The sequence below is a fragment of the Meriones unguiculatus genome, chromosome 1, assembly GCF_030254825.1.
Source record: "Meriones unguiculatus strain TT.TT164.6M chromosome 1, Bangor_MerUng_6.1, whole genome shotgun sequence".
Taxonomy (NCBI): Eukaryota; Metazoa; Chordata; class Mammalia; order Rodentia; family Muridae; genus Meriones; species Meriones unguiculatus.
This window is the reverse complement of record NC_083349.1, coordinates 48,767,780-48,789,684: the sequence shown is the minus strand read 5'-3', so window position 1 is coordinate 48,789,684 and position 21,905 is coordinate 48,767,780. Positions and strand designations below refer to the sequence as shown.

Genomic DNA, 21,905 nt, shown 5'->3' with positions numbered 1-21,905 from the left:
AATTCATCTTCACCCCAACGCTTGTTCTCACCATTACAACTCCTCTCACTAGAATGTCTTCTGTTTTGAGAGAAGGATCTCATTATATGACCCATGCTAGCCTCAGTCTGGGGAGATTCTGTCTTCTGCCTCCCAGGGGCTGGGATGTCATGTGTCCATGGTCATGCCTGGTTGCTTGGTAGACTCTTTAAGCATGTATTCAAGAAGTTCAGCTGGGCGGTGGTGGTGCACACCTTTAATCTCAGCGCTTGGAAGGCCCAGACGGAAGGATTTCTGAGTTCGAGGTCAGCCTAGTCAGCCTAGTGAGTTCCAGGACAGCCAAGGTTACACAGAGAAACCCTGCCTCGGAAAACCAAAAAGCAAAACAAAACAAACGACAACAACAGCAACAAAAGCTTAAAGCCACGTCTAGATTTCACAATGCTCATGAGAGTACACGCGTTAGGCTCTAAGAAATACACAGGTAAATAAGTAGAATGATATTCATGTGGCCATATTCCTGAAGACGATACCGACTCTGTCTCCATCTCAGCACTGGTTGTGTTTCATGCCTGATGACTCTTGTCTGTGTTGAAGGGTGGTTAGCAGCAACCTCCTTCCTAGCTCAGCTGTGAAGATTATAAAATCCAACGACCGGCATCTCCCTCAACATGGGACGAAATGAGTCCAGGTGTGAAGCAGCAACAGGCATGAACAGAGTCTGAGCACCCACAAGCGATGCGTGTCGTACACAGGCACAGCGCACGGCACGAGGAGACGATCATGGGAGACCCTGCAAAGCTGAGTTCTGTTTAAGAGAGCTCCAAGCAGTCTTGCTGATCAGGAGGGAGGCACGAGGGCTGTGGGAAGTATCCTGTTTCCTCACCAGGTGCTGATTACACCAACACGCTCACTTTGTGCAAATCCAGTGAGCCATATACTGAGGGTTTATATATTTCGTTCATGTATATTATCTTTAAATAAAAAGCCGTAAAACATGGAGCAATGAAACATGGGTCATTGGTGCTACAAAAAACAGGGCATTTCAAGGTGGCCCGGGAGAGACTTAACACCCGCCTGAAGGTGCCAATTCATCCTTTAGTTAGACCCACCACGGCTCCTGCTGGGCCACCCCAAACTGTGAATCAGAAACCCACTGTGTTCCATTGATGAATGTAAGCTTGTTCCTGCCACACACTTCGTTAGCCAGGTGCCAAAGCCTAGACTGAACCTCCAATTCCAGTTCTCGGCTCGGGCTTGCAAAGCACAGGCTTCCAATCGATTTCATTGTGACATGGAGCCAGAGAACAAACTCCAGAGACCCACTCCAGTGAGAAAGAAAAAAAAAAAAAATGGCGTCACCTCCCAAACCTGGAGCCTGACAAAGCCCCTTTGGGAGTGCCGAGGTGGCATGCTTACAGCTGCACTAGCTGTTAGTAGGAAGAATGGATTGTGCTGATTCATTCACGTTCCTAATCTCAGTTGACCAATAACTAGTTCTGACAATAGCTGGCCAGATAGGAAAATGGAGTTTGTGACTATAGCGCCCTTTGTTCCCGGCTGAATCAGAGATGCAAGATTCAGGGCTAATAATCTAATCAATAAAGAATAAACACACACCCCAGACAGCTCAGCTAAGAGCCTTAGGGCATCAAGAGTTACCTTTAGCCTTTAAGCTTTGCCCACATTTGCAGAAGACTGTATATGAATCTATTTTTTTTCCTTAATTAAAAAAAAATTATATATCACTATTTACTGTTGAGATGGGATTTTTGCAGTGCGGACCAGGCTCATCACAAATGTGCTGTGACTGCCTTTCCTTAGCATCTTGAGTAGCTGCATGCTACCATGCTTGGTTGTTTGTATTCTTCCTGTCCTCTCTGCCTTGGAGGGTATAGTTTGGTAGGAAGCATTGACTCCTATGGGCTTTAGATGTTTTGGAAAATAGCCCATGTCTTGTATGAGCTGCATATTACTTCTCAGGGTGGCTATCATTTGATTTTTGTTTTAAAATTGTAATATCTGAAACTTTTTTTTTTTATTACTCTCATCTACTCTCACGCACGTCAGAGCACAGCTTGCGGGAGTCAGCTCTCTCCTTCTAACATATGTGTTCCAGGGATAAAACTCAGGCTGTCAGGCTTGGCAGGGAGAGCTCTTGCGCTGAGCCATCTCACTCCAAAATATTTCCATGTGAAACACATGTTGCAGTATCCGAGCATATGTCATCACCGTCCTGAGACTGTAAACCCGTTTTCTTCTTGTGGTTCTATGCTGTTTATTTTAGTGGTTGTTTTTGTTTGTCTCCTCTAGCAAACTTCCTTTTAAAATCAATTCTAAAAATGCTCGTCTTTACTTACAAGGCTAAGCCTGTCTTCAAAACAAGGTCATTTTCTCAGCTCCATGGATGTTTTTTAACTTTCACTTTTTGGTTGTCACTGACTTATACGGCCTTAGATACAGCACGGCTCAAAGTCTAATACGCTCCTACACACACACTATTAACCTTATATGGTGAATGCTGTCAACCCACAGAGACAGCAGGTAATCCTCCAGTGCCAACTTTACTTTTCTTGTAGTTGCTGAAGACTGAACCAGGGCAGGTGACAGGTGAGTGCCTCCGCTGAGCTGTCTGCTCGGTAAAAACTCTACAAAAGAACTTCCTACTGCACAAAAATGTGGAATTATACTGCTGACAACAAAGAAGATGACCCGGAAGAGACAGAGCTTCCCTAGGGAAGCAATTCACTTAGTTATCAGTGCTGCTTCTACAGTGTGGCAAAAGGACTTGGCAAGGAATTGCCTTCCCTTTATCTCCACCCCAGTTCCTGTACACCAAACCACTTCATCTCTCACTTCTGGTCCCAAGTATCCTGACCATTTATTTTCCATTCAGAGATGTATATAGAAACGAAAGAGGAAGCACAAAGTTTAAATTTCACGTACACATTTGTGTTTCAAAACAGTGTCACTAAATTCACTTTACAATAATATGACAGGAAGAAGAAAGTAAAGGAAGGCTGCTGCCCAGCCACTGAGACATACCAGGGGCTGGAGAGAGGGCACAGTGCTTAGATGTACTTGCTGGTCCCCCTGAAGACCTGAGCTCAAGTCCCAGCTCTGACCTTGGATGGCAGCTCACAACTCCAGCTCCAAGGTATGAGAGCTCTTCTGGCCTCCATTCTCTCTCTCTCTCTCTACACACACACACACACACACACACACACACACACACACACACACACAAAAATTAATATATTTTTTAATTTGTTATAAGCTTAAATTATCTAATCGGAGTAAGCCTGAATGCCTCCCCTACACACCTGCCTTTTGGTTTGTTCACGTTCTAACAGTCAATAACCTTTATGAAGATCACAGCTACATAAAGTAACATATTAGTTTTACATTTCATGGGATAAAGATAACAGCCACAACTAGTTAAAGCAATGCCGGGTACCTATCAGTTTGGATGAAAAGTACAAAGATTGTAAGTTCATTTTATTCACTGTAAGTATTTTAGATGGCAGGTATTAGGCATAAGTAATAAGATTTCTGTCCTTGAGGTACTTCTTAAAAATTTCTTAAAAATTCCAGATTTAGGGCTGGACAGATGGCTCTGTGGTTAAGAGCACTGTCTGCTCTTCCAAAGGACCCGGGTTCAATTCCCAGCACCCATATGGCAGCTCACAACTGTCTGTAACTCCAGTTCCAAAGGATCTGACACCTTCACACTGAAATTAAAATACAATTAAATAAATTATGTTTTTAAAAATTCTAGAATTAAGCCAACTCATGGAGGAAAAGCAGCTTGCCTCTAGAAGTTTCTTCCAGTTTGGTCATTGACATTCATGTCTGCCAGATGTGCTAAGAGAATTCTTATAGACTTATTCCTGTTCTAACATTTTACGGAGCAATAGTGAGATCTTGCGTGTCAACTCTCAACCATCACAGAAGAACAGAGAAAGATTCAGGGACAGCTGATGAGAAAAGAGCGCATTCAGTCATGCTATCACAGCACAAGAAGAGCTAGCGGAATGCTCCAGCCAGCCTGGTGTTTAGTTTTATACCTAGTATGAGGAATGTGGTGACTGCAGAGCTGGGAATGACCCAAAAGACGTGCTGAAGCAGAGTAAAACTACTGGCTAGCCCTAGCCAGGCCCTGGCTCGTTGCAAAGCTTCTGAACTGAGGAATCTCCTCAACAGCTTTTAAAGACTGTCACTTTGCTCCAACACAGACCAGTTTTGTCAGATGCTCCAGAATGGGATCCAGGCTTGGTAAGATTAAGAAGCAGAAGACATAATCTTTGTGCTCTCAGCCAGATCTCAATAAAGGAAGAGATGCAATCACATAACCAGCACAGTGAACAGACACAGGAAAGCACGAAGCCCGTCAGGTAGATAGATGCAAGTCTCTAACATATAACACTGAGCAATTACATTCCCAGGTAAACCTTGGCTTCCTTGTACATGAACAATACGTAATATACTTGACTGAATATAGGCGCAGAATGACGGGAAAGACATTAGGCGACTGGCCTGCACTAGCATTTGTGCTCCTTATGAATTCCAAATCTAAAAAATACGTACATAGCATATTTTGAAAACCCAAAACAGAAATTCTTTTAACACAAACTGTAATTCAGTTGTGAAATGACAGGCATTTAATTGGTCGCTGGAAAATATTGAGTAACACAAGATGCAGGCCAAGCAGAGAAAGAGGCAATGCTAAATGATTGCTTCTAGCATCACTTAAGGCTAGGACTATGAGGGTGGTGCAAATCAATTCCTTTAAGAAAATCATGTGAATGAGAGCTTCAAAGTAAATAAGGGTAGCTCAGTGGTTAAGAGCACTGGGTGCTTTCCCAGAGGACCAGTTTTGATTTCCAGCACCCACATGATGGCTCAAACCGTCTGTGACACCATTCCAGGGGATCCCATGCCCTCTTCTGGCCTCTGCCAACACTGCATGCACGTGATATACACATAAGATCATTTTTAAAAAGTAAATAAAACTCTCTCATATCACCGACTATCATGAAGCTTAGCAAATAGCACGAGGGTTCTTAAAATGCAGCCACCAGAGGCTGGCCTCATCAGGGGGTTCTGTGAAACCCTAAAATCATGTATAAAGTGTGTGTATGCCCACATGTTTGCACATTTCTCATTCTTTTTTTGAATCAGGATTTCCTTTGGGAATTGGGAGTAGTGGCATATATCTGTAATCTACCATTTGCAAGAGGCGGAAGCTGAGGCAGGAGAGCCTTGTTAACGTGAAGCTAGCCTGGAAGATAAAATAAGACCTTGACCCAATGAAATTCAAAACAAAGAAGAACTCTTTGTTAGCCTAGGACCCCTTCTTAGGAAAAAAAAAAAAAGAAGTTTCTAAGTGCATAAAATGCGAGGGATTGCAACAAACAAAAACCAAATTACAACCGTCAGAGCATTTAAATCACAGTAATAAATATACTTATCTATCAACATTAATTGACAAGACCTAGCTGTCTATGGAAAGCTATAGCAACAATCTTAACTCTGTAGTGATAAAGAGCTCAGATACCCTGTAGCATCTGCAAGAGTGTAGGTGATGTGCAAACACCTGCTGTTTCTATTGACAACAGGGCTATCCATACTGTTAACGTTGCTGTACTTTGCTGTCTCTGCTTACAATGTATTAAATTTCAATCAGAGATATGTGTTGCCCCCTTTTAAGTTGCAACTAAAATTCAAACACATTCCTTATTTGAACTAAAACTTGAATGCATTTAGAATTCATTTTTGCACACTTTGGGTGTTCTTCATTGTTCCTTAAAAATGTACGGCAGAAGTTCATGAATCAGAGGGGAGAAGAAAAGAGAAAACAAGCCAAGGACATAACGTGTTCCTAAAGCTCTGATGCAGAAACCAACGTAAGGCACAAATTCAGTTCTGGGCAGCAGTCGGTCGTGCATCTAGCATCAAAAACTTGGATAGTCACAGAATCCAGAAAAACATTAAGCCCTGCATTAAGATGGAAATCCTCCTTGTGGAAATCTACAGAAAGAATGATTTATAAAGCGGCATTGCAAGATGGCTCAGTGGGCAAAGGTGTCTGTTACCAAGCCTAGTGGCTTGAGTTCAAGTCCCAAGACAAACAAAGTGGAAGGAGTGAACTGACTCTCACAAATTGTTCCCTGGCCTCCCTCCACGACAAAGCACTGCCTGCCCCATGTAAATTAAGTGTCAATTCACTGAAGAGAACCCCACAGAGCTTTACAAAGAGAGTACTGTAAATAATGAGCCTTAACAATACTAGTAAGAGTCAGAAAAAAAATTCACGAAATTTTTAAAACAGTTGACGTGTTTTAAAAACAAAACAGAAGAATGGCAATGCAGCAAGGCCTTCAGCATGGCTGGTGGAGCACAGCTCAGCTCTCTAAATGCAGTTGCCTCCAGCTGAGTGCTAATGGCCTCGTCTTCAGGACTGAGCAGGGAACCCCCTACAGCAGGAGGTGGCAAACTTCCCTTAAGGTTGCCAGTAGTATTTATCCTGAGCTTTGCAAGAGTCACAGACTGGGGGAGAAACTGCTGGGACAGCAACTGTGGCCACTGTAAAATGAGTGTCCTGTGCTCCAATAAGGTTTATTTACAGACACTGAAATTTGAATTTCTTCCATGTTTCATATGCCGTGAATACTGTAGCAAGTCCCCTTTTTATTTTTTCCCCTTAAACCTTCTAAAAATAGAAAAAAACAATTACTTAGGTTATCAAAATAAGCAAGGGATGAGATTTCATCCCCAGAAAAATATGAATAGCTAGTTGAATTGATTCACGTGGCTTGTTTGTGTGTTTGTATTTGTGTGTGAGTTTTGTTTTTCAAGACAAGGCTTCTCTGTGTAGCCTTGGCTGTCCCAGACTTGCTTTGTAGACCAGGCTGGCCTTGAACTCACAGCAATCTGGCTGCCTCTGCCTCCCACAGTGCTGAGATTACAGGCCAGTGCCACTGCACCTGTCTGATTCACGCGTTTATAATAGTTTGTAACACTAGACCTGCTAAAGAAAATGGGGCCCCTTCATGGTTCAGTTCACAATGAACCTTAGAACTGGTGAGAAGAGCCCTTCCTTCAAAACAGATAACTCTAGCTTCTCTCCGCTCTGAGAAGGGGTGCATGTTGGGAATTCCCTCCACGATCTATTGGCTGGCCATTTGCTCCATCTTTCTGTGACAGGAGATGCTCTCAGTGAACCCTTCACAGCGCTGCTGGCATAATTAGTAAACGGCATGAATAAAGCCTTGGCAAGAATGATGAAGTGAAGACTCACATACACCCAGAGGAGTCCCGCTCTACTACATGGTGACAGGCAGCCTCACGGAAACACAATACACATCAAGTGGAGGAGGTTCCTGGAATGTGGGACCCCTTCCACACAGGAACAGTTCAGTAGGGATCATCCTAGCAGCCCCCAACACTCACCCTACTGGTGTCTTACTGTAGGCTGTACTGTGTTACCGCTGTGTAATTTTTTTTTAAGTTTGTTTTTTTTTTTTTTTCTATTTTCAATTGGTTCTGGTAATCAGGCTGTATATATAACACGGGCTCCTTGAACCACACAAGATTAAAATTCTTTGCTGAGCAGGGAAAATACCAACATCCCAGACCAGGCCCAAAGCTTGTTGCCCTTTGGGATCCTGTAACTCATGAATTCTCGACTGTGAGGCACTTACATAATGAACAAGGCAAGGTCTAGAGTTACATGTAAGTTGCAGTAGTTATTTCTAAGGACGCTTGCTCTTGAGTGCATGCATTCATTCACTGGAACAATAAAGCCTTGTACTTTAAGGTGGAATCTTAAAGGGGTTTGAGACCAAGGACTACTGTTACTAAGCCTAGCCACAGGGTCTTATCCAAGCTAATATTTATTGCCTATGAATGGCATTTGCTAAAATCCATATCTTCTAAGGTTTATACAGCCTCCCAAATAGCCCCCGAGGAAAATAATTTTCTATGTGACCACCATCTTTTAAATTTCTTCGCTTCATTAATCTGACAAAATTGAAACGTGTGTTAAAATAACCAAAGTCTATGTTCTTACAACTGTAATATCTTTTATATCTATCCTATTAACTGGGATGGGGGTGGGCTGGTTGGAAACAGGACAAACAAGTCTCAGAACGCCAGCTGCTCCACAGTGCACCGTGAGATAGAGCTGGGCCATTTTATGGAAAGGTCCCCTACAAAGGCTACTCCCCTTCCCCAGTTAGCAAAAAGCTTCATCAGATTTACAGTGTACCTTTCCGAACACCCAGGGAGTTTATGTTCCCAGCGAGAATTCCTAACACAAGGGATCTTCACAACACTTTGTTTCAACACTGAGAAAATTTTGAAAGAACACAGGTGTATACAGGGATCCACATTTCCATTGTGAAGTCGTGGCAAGAGAGAGTCAGTCTATGCAGTGACCACTATCTCTTTTGTTTAAATAGTGCAACTCTTCCCTGGTAAAAACTCCACTTTTTTTTCTCCATGCGACATAGCCAGCCAGCAAACATGGACGCCATGCTCTTCCACAGCAGGTTTCTAGGAACTGGAACCCAGACTTTCTTACCACCCAACCTTTTGACAAAACACTTGGGCTTCCCTTACTGTGCCAGGAGAAAGTGATGCCCCCAGATTTCTCTTCCAATCATGACATAAGATGCCCCTCACGGCCCTGTGACTTCTAGTCACTTTTCACCGATTCCCAGTGAGGTGGAATAGATCTGGGGGCTCGCACATTGAAGCCTTGCATTCTAGTTGGGTCGAGTTTTTACTCTGTAAAAACAAAATCCACTGGTGGTCTAGTTTCTGGTTGCCTTTTATCATCTACAAATTATGCCTACAGCTTGGTTCACATATTACCCACCTCCATGGAAATAAACCCTCTGTCCACATTCGCGGAATACTGCCTAAGCAGTAAAGTGGAGCCATAAAAACCACTGCCCACACAAGGAAAATATATTCACTTCTGTCACCCTTAGGGAGGAACACATGTCTGATAGTGAGAACAGAATATAACCACTCATTTGTACCACTTACTCTTTAAAAAGAAAAAAAAAAAACTGCTGAGGAATGCCTCTAATTTGAATTCATTATTCTTGTCTTGAGACATTAGTGGCAGACAGCTGCCAAATTATTGTACAAATGAGGTGGCAGTAGACGGTGAGTTACCTGAGCCAACTGGGCTCACCACTTGGCAGTAAGCCTCCCTTCCCATGTGAAATCCACAGCGTAACTGCGCCGAGCTAAAGGCGCACCTGAGCAGGGAAGCTCCCCCCGGACAGTTGTTCACGCACTCCTTAGTGGCCTGGGAGGAGCTGAAGGAGCTAATGTGTAGGATGCCCCAGGATGGGTGCCAGGCAAATAAGTATGCAGTAGATGCTGGTTAAAAAAAAAAAAAAAAGACAACATGCTCACAAAAATTGAAACTCTAAATAAGCAGGCAGATTCCATGGTCAGGGTTTTACTATCCAGGCTTTATTTGCATGGCTCCTTTAAACCGAGGGATGAATATGATTTTGTTTTCATTATTTTTTAGTAACCACTCAAAACACTGTGGTAATAGGGTCCCGGGGGACTGAGGGCTCTAATTAGTGATATAAATGAGGGGGGAAATGCTCTATGGGGACTCAGTGAGAGAAGCAGATCTATGAAGGGGCCTTGTGACCATTGTCATCAACCTCCTGATGCTTCATGAACCTGAGAAATAACAGCAATGGGTAGGTGAACAGACAACATTGAATGGAGGCTTTAGCACATAACTGAACCCAGTCCGGGTTTTCCCTAGTATGATTTTATCTGTATTGCCCATGAGGCAATTCTCTCTTGCTCTCTCCCTCCTCACCCCCCCATCATTCCCTCTCAATCAGGATCCATGGATTCCAGGCTGACCTCACCACGTAGCTGAAGGTGACCTTGAACTTTGATCCTTCTGCCTTTATCTCCCAAGCTTTTAAGCACCAAGTCCAGTTTGTGCAGCATTGATTGGGGTTTAATCTGGGCTTCCAAATGCTTGGTAAGCACTCTAGCAGCTACCAACCCTAATATCTCCTTTTAGATTAAAAAAAAAAAAAAAAAAAAAGCTAGCCAATGGCTTAAGAAGGTTTAACTGGCTAGGATATTTGGAATTGCCAAACTCTACCTTTCAAATACTGCTCTTTGGTCTCTCTATTAGAACAAAGTGCTAACCTTGAGTTGAGAGTGACTCATTCACGGATAAACCACCTAAGAGGAAATGTTTATTTTATTTATAGAAAACATTTCTTGGTGACTAGAAGTCAAGACAAAGTTGCAGGGAGCAGATAGAGCCATTTTCAAAGGCCGTGTGATAAAAAGGGCTGGGTATAAGCTGTGCAGTCAGGATCCCGGTTTAACACTGGGGTCGGCTAGGAGGATGGCTCCAAGGTCTAACAAAGCTTTCAGCTGCATTAACTAAACTTTTATATATGGCACAAGAGAGGTAGGTTCTTAATTTTCTGCAGTGTTACTATTCTTTGCATACTTATACACACACACACACACACACATACTCACAGGCACACACTTTTAGAGTGTATAGATAACTCAAATGTTTTAGAAGTACAACTTGACAGATTAGTGTAATTTTCCATCAAAAAGTGAAACAAAAGAGTTGGTGCTATCACTCAGTAGTAGAGTTTTGGTTCTGTGAGCCTGCATGAGACACAGGATTCAGTTCTCAATATCACACCTGTAAACATTAACCACAGTAGAAAAAGGATTAAGAATAGAAGGGAAATTATTTGGAAATTTTACTGCTTTTGGTACAAGACACGCCATTTAAAAAAAAAAAGGAAATGATGCGTTTACAATTGTCTTAAGCCATTTGAGTGGACTAAAATCCATAAATAAGGAATAGAGTGCTTCAGTAGCTAGACTTGTTTGTGGCAAGCAGAGTTCCTGGCTTAGTCATTCAGTCCATATTTGAAAGTCAGCAGACAAATACATAAATGAGGAAGGACCTTGACAGGAACTTAAAAGAGACAGGTTAGAGACCTTGGGAGAAGACGGGAGCCACATACAGAGCAATGTCCAGCAGGGAACATAAAAGTCAGGTTTTTAAATGCTAGATAAAACATAAAAATAAAGAAAATCACTAATGTCTTTTTTAAAAATATTACTTTGGTGTGTGAGAGTGTGTGTGTGTGTGTGTGTGTGTGAGCATGGAGCAGAAGAAAGCATTGGGTGGCATGGAGCTGGAGTTACAAGCTATTGTGAGCCACCTGATCTGGGTGCTGGGAACTGAATGTGGGTCCTCTGGAAGAGCAGTAAGTACTCCTAACAGCTGAGCCCCTGCCTCTCCAGCCCCAGCACTAACACCTTAAATTGCCAGTTCTATTGCACACAGGGAAGGCATAAACTGTCCATACATTAACTGACTGAAGCAGGGTACAGATAAATGAGGCAGGTGGGGACAAAATCTCTCATTTTATTGTAGGTGTTTAAAATCAGTAAGTCTGAAAATAATTTTTAAAAAATCTATTAGATACAGGTTAAAGAAAATCAATTGTCATGTTATGCTGGATATAATTGCTTAGCTGATATATATATATATATATATTTTTTTTTTTTTGAGACAGTGTGTTTCTGTATAGCCCTGACTGTGCTGGAACTCACTCTGTAGACCAGTATGGCCCTGAACTCACAGAGAATTGTGCACCACCATGCCTGGCAAAATTGAAATTTTAACAATGAAATATGCAAAGCAGGTATTAACTAGTTAGTCATAGCTAATGTTAGATAGAAATGAAAGCTATATATAAACAAAGCAGCATTTTATAGAATACCTTTAGATAACTATTTTAGGAACATTTTTATAGCAGATCACAGGCTTATATATTTTTGTTACCAACATTAGTATTTGTACTAGACAGATGGCGTTTGCAGTGTTTAAACTGTAGTCACGCTTCCACAATACTGATTATTGAAAACAAAATTCAGCAGTGACTTCACAAACGCAGGAAGAGTTGGCACAGCCAACAGGACACATTACGCACACCAGGTATCATTGGGGGGCTGGTTATATACCTTGTACTTTTGCAGAGAGAGAGGGGAAACTTTTATATGGGGTACCTATACATCCTACCTTGGAGAAAACAGTGATTATGAAGCGTGAATGTGAAAGAAGAACACATTTTTAACAAACCTGAGGCCTGTGACAAACCAGTCAGACCTTCAGGGAAGGTTTTGCTTAATCTTAATTAGAAGAGAGGCAAGAGGAGCTTGGATGGCGAAGTGCATTAGGGAAGGAGTAGAGCTGTGTTCCTCTGCTAGGTTTTGGGGAGAGGGAGAGCAGAGCTACGGGGATACTGAAGGGTGCGGACATCGTTCCCTCATCTCAGGGGGAAGAGTCCTAGGTGAACCTCAGCCGTCCCCAGGGCTGCTCAAAGTCCTAGCAAAGCCACCACAGACCAGGAACTGCCACCCACACTCCTGGGAATAGTGTGGAAATGTCAGGGTGCTTACTTGTCTGGCTCCATCTGTTTTTCCCAGAGGGCTCCACCAGAACAACACAGGGATGATACAGGCTCGGGGAGGAAAGATGTTGAAACTGAAGGGGCCTTTCTCAGACGAGAGCCAGACTAACACAGAGGGTGTGTCAGGGAATGCACATCTCCAAGGAAAAAGGTCACCAAGGCCAGGTGAGCAACCCGACTCTGCCCAACCCCCCAGCTTTGCAGAGGAAGGAGGATCCAATTTCCTATTCTGACTACTGATCTGACCCAGGCTCTCTCGTTCATGGACTATGGCCCTTTTTAGAATGACACACGGATGCTGCCTTGGTTGAGAGCACTTGCTGCTCTCACGGAGGACTGGAGTTTGGTTTGCTGTGTTGACCCACCATGTGCAGCTCAGAACTGCCTGTGACCAGTTCCAGGGGCTCTGACATTCTCTGCTGGACTGCGCGCAAAGGTGGCAGATACAGAGAAATAAAAGTAAAACAGATCTTTGGTTTGTTTGTTTTCAGACTGACGCGGGCATGGTCAGATACAGGTAGGACATGGCATGTTAGTGATAACAGCACTTGAGGAGAGACAGGGCCTTGTCTCCACTGCACTGATGAGTTAGTCCTCCCCTGATAATCGCTAAAAGCTCTTGTTAAAGTGATGAATTAGCCTTCCACTGATAATCGCTAAAGGCACTTGTTATAATATAAAATACTCTAATCAAAAACAGATTGTAGCCGTGAAGAGGAAAGAAACTAACAGGCCGAAATCCGGAACAAAGTGGGCCCTTTTATCCTTCTGGGGCATGTGTGCCAAACATATTTGAACTGATTGCTGCAGCCTCATTAGCAGGAGTAGAACGGAAATCAAAGCGGGAGGAGCAGGACAAGCCCTCTTTCTAGCCCTCTGAGGACAGTCACTGTGGAATATGAAGGGTGTGTCAGTGTGGGCGGAACTGGCTGAAACGCCACATCCACAAGGTGGATCAACTCGAACTCAGACCGCTTGGGTGGTATTTAAAAAAAAAAAAAAAAAAAAAAAAAAAAGAGCGGGGCTGTGTCCTAATGAGCCCAGACCGGGAGTGCAGCCAGACCAAAAGCAAGCCTTTCCTGAAAAAGCCCACTCAGCAGCAAAGCATCCCTGTAGATAATTTTTAGGGGCCGGTAATAACCAATCCCTAATCAAAGATAAGCAGACACATGAGAACAAAAAAGCGTCAAGTACGGAATCTACTGAAAACACACCTTTCGAGTTGAGGCCCCGAAGAATGTTGAAGCTGTGAGTTCGGGTCATTTGTTCTACCGTCTTGGGTGCTTCCTCTGTGTGAGGTGGAGGTGTGCAGATGCTGGGCGTGCACTCGCTGTTCCAGCGGTCACGGGGATAAATCGCCTAGGCTCTGCACCATCACAGTGCAGCTTGTTTCCCTTTATTTTCCGAGTCCCCCAAACGTTTCCGAACACAAGGACTAAGGAGCTCCCATCACCACCTCAAAGCAGGTTTTGGAATAAACAGAAGCCTCCTAGGAATGGAGTTGACCTCACTGGTTTCTTTCTCAGAATCTCGTTCCCAGAAGGTTCCACGGTTGAGCTAAGCCTAATTAGTCCCGAAGAAAACCACAGAGCCATTCCTACGAGCAGGAAGGTGTAAAGCAAAGAGAGCTGTCTAGGAGATGTAAACCTTAAGGGTAAATATCTCTGACTTTGCGTCAGTCCAAACAGGTGGTCTATTATTGGGAGTCATAGCATGAACTGGAAAACATTGATTTTTTAAGGCCCGCCTGGAAACAGTCAAAGGCATAGGAAGGGTGGAGGAAAGTTAGAGTAATATTTAGTTACAGGTGGACCGCCTATATTCAACAGCGCACTGGCAAAAATATCAGTAGCACAACATTTGGGTTACTGAAGTGTGTTTGTGTTAATTATTAACCCGTACCGTCTACCCAGCTTTTCACCGGGAGTGTTTAAATCCTTGCCTCCACAATTCTGTGTCTGTTTTTCTCTTGTTAAAGATTGTGGCAGCTGTCGTCTGCTCAGCCCCCGGCCACCCATGCTTTCTTCTTAGTTATGCCAAACCACAAGGGTACAGGATAATAATAATAATAATAAAGATCAGAGTCAGCCACGGGCCTATCAGCCCAGCATTCAGGATGATGTCAAGGCAAGAAGGCTGTGAGTTTAAAACCAGCCTGGGCTGCACAATAAGATGGAGCCTGAAGGGGGAAGAATAATTAACGCACTCTTATCCCATTTTACACATGAGAAGACAATGAGCAAGGCCGACACTTACTGAAGCAGGTGCAGAGAAGCATGTATTAGTTTTACCGGTTCAATAGACCTGAAGTTGAATCGTGCCCTGCCAGCAATTCTCTTCTCCTGGAGATGAGGCTCGGTAACTTTCCAAGGTGAGGGGTGCTGTGGGGATGAGAGGAAGCCTGGTGCATTTGAGCGCACTGCTCTAGCAAGGGCCCGTTTTCCCTTCATCAAAGATGCTTCATCCCAGCCGAGTGCGGTGGCGAACACCTATAAATCCCAGCACTCAGGGAGGCAAAAGCAGGCAGACCTCTGTGAGGCCAGACTGGTCTACAGAGTGAGTTCCAGGACACCCAAGGCTACACAGAAAAACCCTGTCTCGAAAAATCAAGAAACCAAAATAAATAAATAATAAATAAATAAATGATAAAAAAATCATCTACCTATTTATGTCTTCAAATGGTTTAAAAAGTCAGTTCTTCCAAGAAAATAAAGCACCTCTGTGGAGAATTTTTAGAATCATGAGAATAGAGATTCTCGCCATAGCCACAGAGAGCCTTCAGGGTTTTAGTATCCCTTCCACTTCCACACGTTCTGAACACTGACTTGTTTTATCCTTCAGAAATTATCATACTGTCTCAGTTGTAATTTTTAAGTTGGCTGCCTCCAGAACATCGGAACAGAATCTGTGGCTCTTGAAAAACGCTAACCCAGGAAATAGTGGTCATGGCTTGGCCCTCATTGCTGGCTTCTCAGACAGCCACTCTGCCTTTCCTTCCCCAGGTATCTGTGTGTACAGGGGACAGAGCTGGAGGTTAGCCAGTACTAGAGTTAAGTCCAGGGTAGAAGAGAGACATGACTGACAGCTGATTCTTTGGTCTTCATGGGTAAAGGTGGCTAATACAGAAGGGATGTATTCCCTTCCCTTATTAAAGGAACATTCTTCTTTTTTTTATTTTCTAGAGCTCATGAATCACTTTTATGCACTCTTTTATTTAGACTTTACCATTTCCTGGTCTTAGAGTGGTGTGGAAGGCTATTCTCACCCAGCAAATAAGCAAAAAACCCTGAGGGGGGAAAATGTATTGTTGACAAAAATTTGCTAACATGATATTTGGATTACTTTGTTACATCCTTACTATCCACCAACCCACCGACATCAGGAACACAGAAGGGGCCCCACAAGCATCTGATGTCATTGCAGTGGCTGCTGTGTGACCAGCCAGAAAGCACCATAATGGTCTCTCCCAGTCAGTAACGAAAGCCCTTACCTAGGCTGCTTTCTGAGGTGGCCAAGACTCCCTTAAGTAACTGTTGAGTTCAGAGGCCACATGTTCTGTGTGGGAAGGTTTGTTCTGTTCTGTGTGGGAAGGTTTGTTCTGTTCTGTGTGGGAAGGTTTGTTCTGTTCTGTGTGAAGGTGTCAAAACCCAGTCTGAGTTGACACTGGCAGTTTGAGAGATTTCACATCCACTTGCAGCCAGCTGGTTCCAGGATTAGCAGCAAGTCCTTGCCCCTCTGAGAACTTGGGAAAGTTGTTGGAAAATAATCGTTAGGATAAGGAAAAGTTTGGAAGTTCTGTTTCAGTTAGCTCTTTAGGGTATTAGCTGATCACTGCCTCAGGAGAAGGAAATGAAGGAGGGGGGGGAGGAGGTGAAGGAGGAGGGAACGAAAGAAAAGGAGGAGGAGGAAAAAAGAAAGAAGAGAAGGAAGAGGAAGAACAACAACTGAAAGCAAATCAAAAGTTGCAAATTGTATAAACACAAAAACGAAACTCTGGTGCTCAAACTCCTCACTGGTAAGGGCCCAGCCTCCCGGGATGGACCTTTAAGGCCCTGCCTTCAGCCCCATACCTCACAGACTCTCTCTAGCTGGAGACTTGAAAAGGGGAGTCCACTTGCTGACTGATGCTTCACAGAGTTCCTCCTAGGAGCTGGATGTTCTTGATACAAGTAAGGAGGTGAGACTAAAGCGCCACCAACCTTAAAAAACGACTGCCACAGCAGACGACACAACTTAGCACCTGATAGAACTTGATCCAGTGGATTAGGAATGCAAGTAATAGTCAATTCTCTAAGACTCATTCCACACAGTATTGAGGATCCTTCTACTTTGAAATTACCCCGATTAGAGGCAGCTAGAGTCCAACTGTTGCCCCATCCCACAGTGACACCACCTTCCTCCTGAGCTCTCCCGCTGATCCAGGGTGAAACGCCAACCAAGGACACAGAACCCTCATATTTTCCGATTGTACCACCTCTGGTTCCTGCGCGACTCCCCGACTCTCCCTCCCTTTTCTCTTCTTCTCTGTCCCTCACCAACACTGTGTGCCTTAAAGTTCGCTAGTGAACAGCATAAAGAAATAACTAACCTTTATAGAACACCTACTATGTGCCGGGCATATGGTTGATTACTTGAGGACTTCCAATTTACTCCCTGCCACAGGCGTTTGAAGCATGCAAAGTGGTGGTGAGAGGCCAGGGCTGAGCATCTGGGTAGCCGGGTGGGATTTTAATTAAGGCTCCTAGACCACATCTGAGGGAACCCAAAGGCTGTCTGTAAAGTTTCTTCTTACTCAGAGTCTATGATTACTACTGATTTTCCTCCACTTTTATTGGAATACAGTTGGGCATTTTTAAGCATGTAAATTCCCTCAGAGCCAGGGCTGTTACATGGGAAAGATACTTTAACATACCCTGATCTTTCCCATCAAAGGGGGACTGCCTCCGGAAACCCTCCACTTATCTTACTTATCAAATGGAGCCCCCCCCACCCCACCTCCCAACCTCTACTCCCCCTACCCCATCCCACCCCGTGCCAACAGAGAGAGAAGCAGGCTAGAGGGTTAAAATCTGCTGGTATGGAAATACAATTTCCTCCAGTTAGCCTAGATAATTGCAGTTCTATTAAAGTCCACTCCGAGAAGGTCCCAAAGGTTAGAAGAACCCCGGTTGGCAGAGATCAGACTTGGCATAAAAAGAGACAGCTCAGCCCACCACCCACTCTGTGCCCACGGGGGTCCTGTGGAAGACGAGGAGGGTGACCGGAGGAAGAAGGGACTTTCCCATCGGGTCCTGGTTTCTGGTTGGAACCCACTTCGCGAGCTCAGGAGGGCTCAGGCGAGCAGGACCCCTAGGGATCGGAGGTTCCCAGCGGCGGCAGCGGCCAGGGCAGCGAGGGGCTCTCCCGGGGTGGCCCCAGAGAGAGGAACGCGGACCTAGCCCCACGTTCCTGCGTGTCACAGGGAACCCGTGTCTTCCCTCCCGGCTCCGAGTGTGCCGGGGAGGGCGGGACCCACTGCGGGTCGGCAGGGCGGGAGGGGAAGGCCAGGCAGGAGGCTGGCAAGCCTACCGTCTTCTGCTTCTTGACCCCCGACATGGTGCGGCCGTGGCGGAGCCCGGGTCCAGGGCGCAGAGAAGTGGATGGCGGCAGTGGCTGCCGGGCTCCAGGGAAGGAGGTCTAAAAAGGCTCCTCAGACACGTCGCACTTCCCTTGACCGGCCCCCTTCTCCTACTCCTCCTCCTGCCCTGCTCCTCTCCGCCCCGTCGGCTCCGCCAGCAGCGCCCAGCCCCGGGGACCCGGCAGCCGCCAGGGCGGGGTTCCCCGCCGGGGGCTCTGCCAGCTCAGGTCCCGGGCAAGCCTGACACACGTTCTGCCCTTGGCCCCGGCAGCATCCTTCACCTCTCACCCCATTTCACATCCTACGAGAAACCCTGGGACCCCAGAGTGCACTGAGTTAAGGGCGAGCGCGTCTGAGGCCACCAGGCTTGCCGATGCGGATCTCAGGGCGCTAGAGCTGTACTTAAATCTTTGTGGAGCCTTACTCCGCACTCCAGTGAACTCTGCTTTGTTCCTTGAGTGCTGTCATCGCGGCCTGGCTTCAGGCAGCGTGCCCTTTCTCTTAATTTGCAAATGAGGTCATTGAGATATCTGGGGTTTCCCCAAACCTGGGCTGTTGGTGAAAAGTGTGGCACTTCCCTCCCCTCCCCCCCCCCCCGCCCCCTAGCATCTTTACAGCAAGAAGAAAAGAAAACCCCAAGCTGGTAACTTTGGGCAGGGATCCTTTTCAGCCCACGGGGGCACAGACCAACCAGAGGATGGGCAATGGACCCACAGCAGTTGCCTGCCAGTTCATCCCAAAAGGCAGCAGCTCTGTCCACGGAATAAGCCCAGAAGAGGAAACCATACCAGTTGAGGATTATGGCTTCTAGGTTTTATGGGATTCCACTCTCTGGAAGGACCCAGGTGTCAGCGATGAGTAAGCTGGAGAGAAGCTATCTTGACCAGCACCTTTGGGAGCAGGCCTCGGGGTTTCTAGTAGCCTAGTTCCCTGTCTGAGGACAAACAGGCCTATGGAACAGCGCCTTCAAGGGAATCAAGAAGATGCACAGGATCCGCTCGCTCTTCCCCACGCCTCCCCCCATCCACCCCACTCTTCCGTGAAAGGGCTGGAGAAGCTCTCTCCAGAGGTGAGGGATGACATTTTTCTTTCATTCCTAATTTACTTTAAAAGACCATCTTTACATCTGAAGAGTTACTGGCGGCCCTTCTGCATGGGGAGATGGCAAAGGAAAACAAACCAGGAGCCAAACTTAAAAGGCAGCCTGAGCAGATGAGCACCCTCGCCATAGCTCCCAGGCTGACATTCTCCCCAGACTGTGTGCGTCACCTTGAAGCACGTGGGACTGACCTACAGTCCTCGATACCACTCACAGCATTCACACGAGGGCCCAATTTTGCCCATTTTCTCTCCATTCTAGAAAACTGGCGAGGCTTGAGCAACCTGAGAAGATGGCGCTGGGTCCTTTTATTGTTCAGGAAAGTTGGGATCCGTAACCCATCCAAACCATCCGGGGAAGCACAAGGAATTTCAGTGTTGGTGAGTGTTTATGCCAAAATTCCCCAACATATTTCAGGGGTGCTCAACATATTTCAATCGAGGATCTAACGAGGCACCACCCATGCGTGGTCATGACAAAGGAATGCAACCGTGGTGCCCCCTACTGGCTGTAACGAATAAATGTTTGAGAAAAAAAACCTGAATTGCTGAAACTCCTTACATATGTAGCATTCCATTCATAAAGAAGTCCGGTCCTGTGGCTTCAGAACAGCTTCCCAGATGCAGGCCACAGCAAGGCAAGAAACTTACAGCCCATCAAAAGAAAGGTATCCTCTTTAATCTAGTCACTTCGACTCCTGCATGTTTGGAACAGGTAAAAAATAATAAAGGCATGCCCTAACTGCTTGACCAAAAGCACATAAACGTAAAAAAATATTTTGATGCAGGGCTATGGGCTTCTACCGTGGTGTGGGGTTTACTGACAGGATTTTCCATACTACCCCCATTAGCTATTTATAATAATGTCCGGTTTGGAGTCTTATAAACGCGAGCTTATAGTTAAGAGTATTTGGACCTGAAAAGGTGGATCTGAAAAGGTAAGAGTGCTTGCTTGGGAGTTTAGTTCCTAGTGCCCATGTCAGGTGACCCCAGCTCCATCCAGCTCCAGGAAATCTGATGGCCTCCTGTCACCTCTCTGGGCAGTCTCCCCCACCCCCCACCCCCCACCACCACCCCCCGCAGCCCTCATACATATAAGTAAGCTAGCCCTAATAACGCTAATACTAACAAAAAAATCCTATAAAAATTAAAATCATCTTGACCATCTTGATTCCTTCAAGACATAGCAATGTATATTTGTCTGTTGTCCAGCCTGCCACCAATTCTGTGGGAACACAGAGGGGGCACAGCAGAGACCAAGTTTCGAGGTTTCCATGGGGAAGATTAAAAATGACCTGGGACTTTAAGAACCGGTAGAGCTTTACAATCTTCCCTTCTCCAAAGTGGGTGGTATGCAAGTTAAAAAAAAAAAAATTAAAGTGGCATGCAATCATACATACCGTGTCCAGCAGATTACACAGATCCGGGCTGCTGGTTTTAGGAGACACGACAGAAGAAGGGAAAAGGCTGGAGGTGCGGTCATGCTGTCCCAATCAGGCATCAACAGATGTGTGCGTTTCTTCATCACGCCCACCAGAGTGTGTTGGCTGTGTGGCTGGTCTTCACTGGAACTGTGGGACACTTGTCAGGTCTGAGGATGAGAACTAACTGTCCTAAGGTATTCAAAGTCTGGTAAGCAAAGTGTGTGTGTGTGTGTGTGTGTGTGTGTGTGTGTGTTTACAAGGAAATGTCTTTGTTCTTTTTCTCATGTTACGTTCATGTGGTATATATACATGTTTGCATGTGTGCACACATGTACACGGAGGCTCAAGGCAGATATGGAGAATCTTCCTCAGTGGCTCCTCTACCTTATTCTTTAAATTGGTACTCACCGATTCAGCTAGTCTTGATAACCAGCTTGCTCTGGGAGTCCATCCCTGTACACCAAGACTGGAATTACGGTAGACCGTTATGCCCACCCGTTATTTCCCTGGGTCTCTGGGGGATCTGCTCTGAGCTTCTTAAGCTTCAACTGCTGAGCTCTTTCCCCAGTCCCTGAGAAAATGTCTTAGGAGCCGGTCTAGTTGGGCCTGGTGCCACGGGCTTGTAATTCTGGCTACTTGAGAGGCTGAAGCTGGAGGGAAGTTTGGGGCCTGCCTCCGCTACAAAGACAGAAGAGCTGCAATAAACGTACATTTGGAAGAGCAGAGAAAGCTCAAGAGCAGAAAGCTAAAAACTGCGGTAATGGCTGCAGACTTTGAAAACATTTCTATTCGATCTGAATTTTCAAGGGTAAAAGGAGGCTGAAATAGGGTAACATGCTGCCTGCTGACTGACCGTTGAGGCTGCCTCTGGCTCTGTGATAGTTCACTTCCTGTCTTCGTGTTCCGGAGCCGTCTTTCAGAAGGAATCCAGCCTGTCACTAAGGCTACAGTCTACAGAGGAAAAGTAGATGTGGTACACCAATGCAGACCCTGCCACTCAACAGCCGCCCCATGGGGGAGGTCGGATAGACACCCCAAGGCAAAAGAAACGCTCTTCTCCCATTTTCCCAGGTGAACTCCAACCTGAAGGTATGATGTCGTCTTTGTATTAATTTAGAGAGACGGCTGAGTGGGTAAAGGAACTTGCTCAAAGGCCCATGACCAGAGTTCAATCCCCAGAACCCACAGGGTGGAAGGATAGAACCAACTACTCTAATTTGTCCTTTACATATGTATGGTGTCGAGTGCATACACGTGTGTGCACAGACACACACACAC

General features: G+C 45.4%; 1 protein-coding gene across 2 annotated transcripts in view; it reads right to left on the bottom strand.

Annotated features, from left to right (window-relative positions):
* The window catches only part of Papss2 (3'-phosphoadenosine 5'-phosphosulfate synthase 2), a 66,223-nt gene extending 48,002 nt beyond the window's left edge, over positions 1–18,221 (bottom strand). For both annotated transcript variants that reach the window (XM_021659833.2, XM_021659834.2), the window contains exon 1: positions 18,057–18,221. In XM_021659833.2, the coding sequence (XP_021515508.1) occupies positions 18,057–18,083 (27 nt within the window). In that variant the 5' untranslated portion in view covers positions 18,084–18,221. The remainder of the gene's footprint in view (positions 1–18,056) is intronic.
* Positions 18,222–21,905: the final 3,684 nt, after the last annotated feature.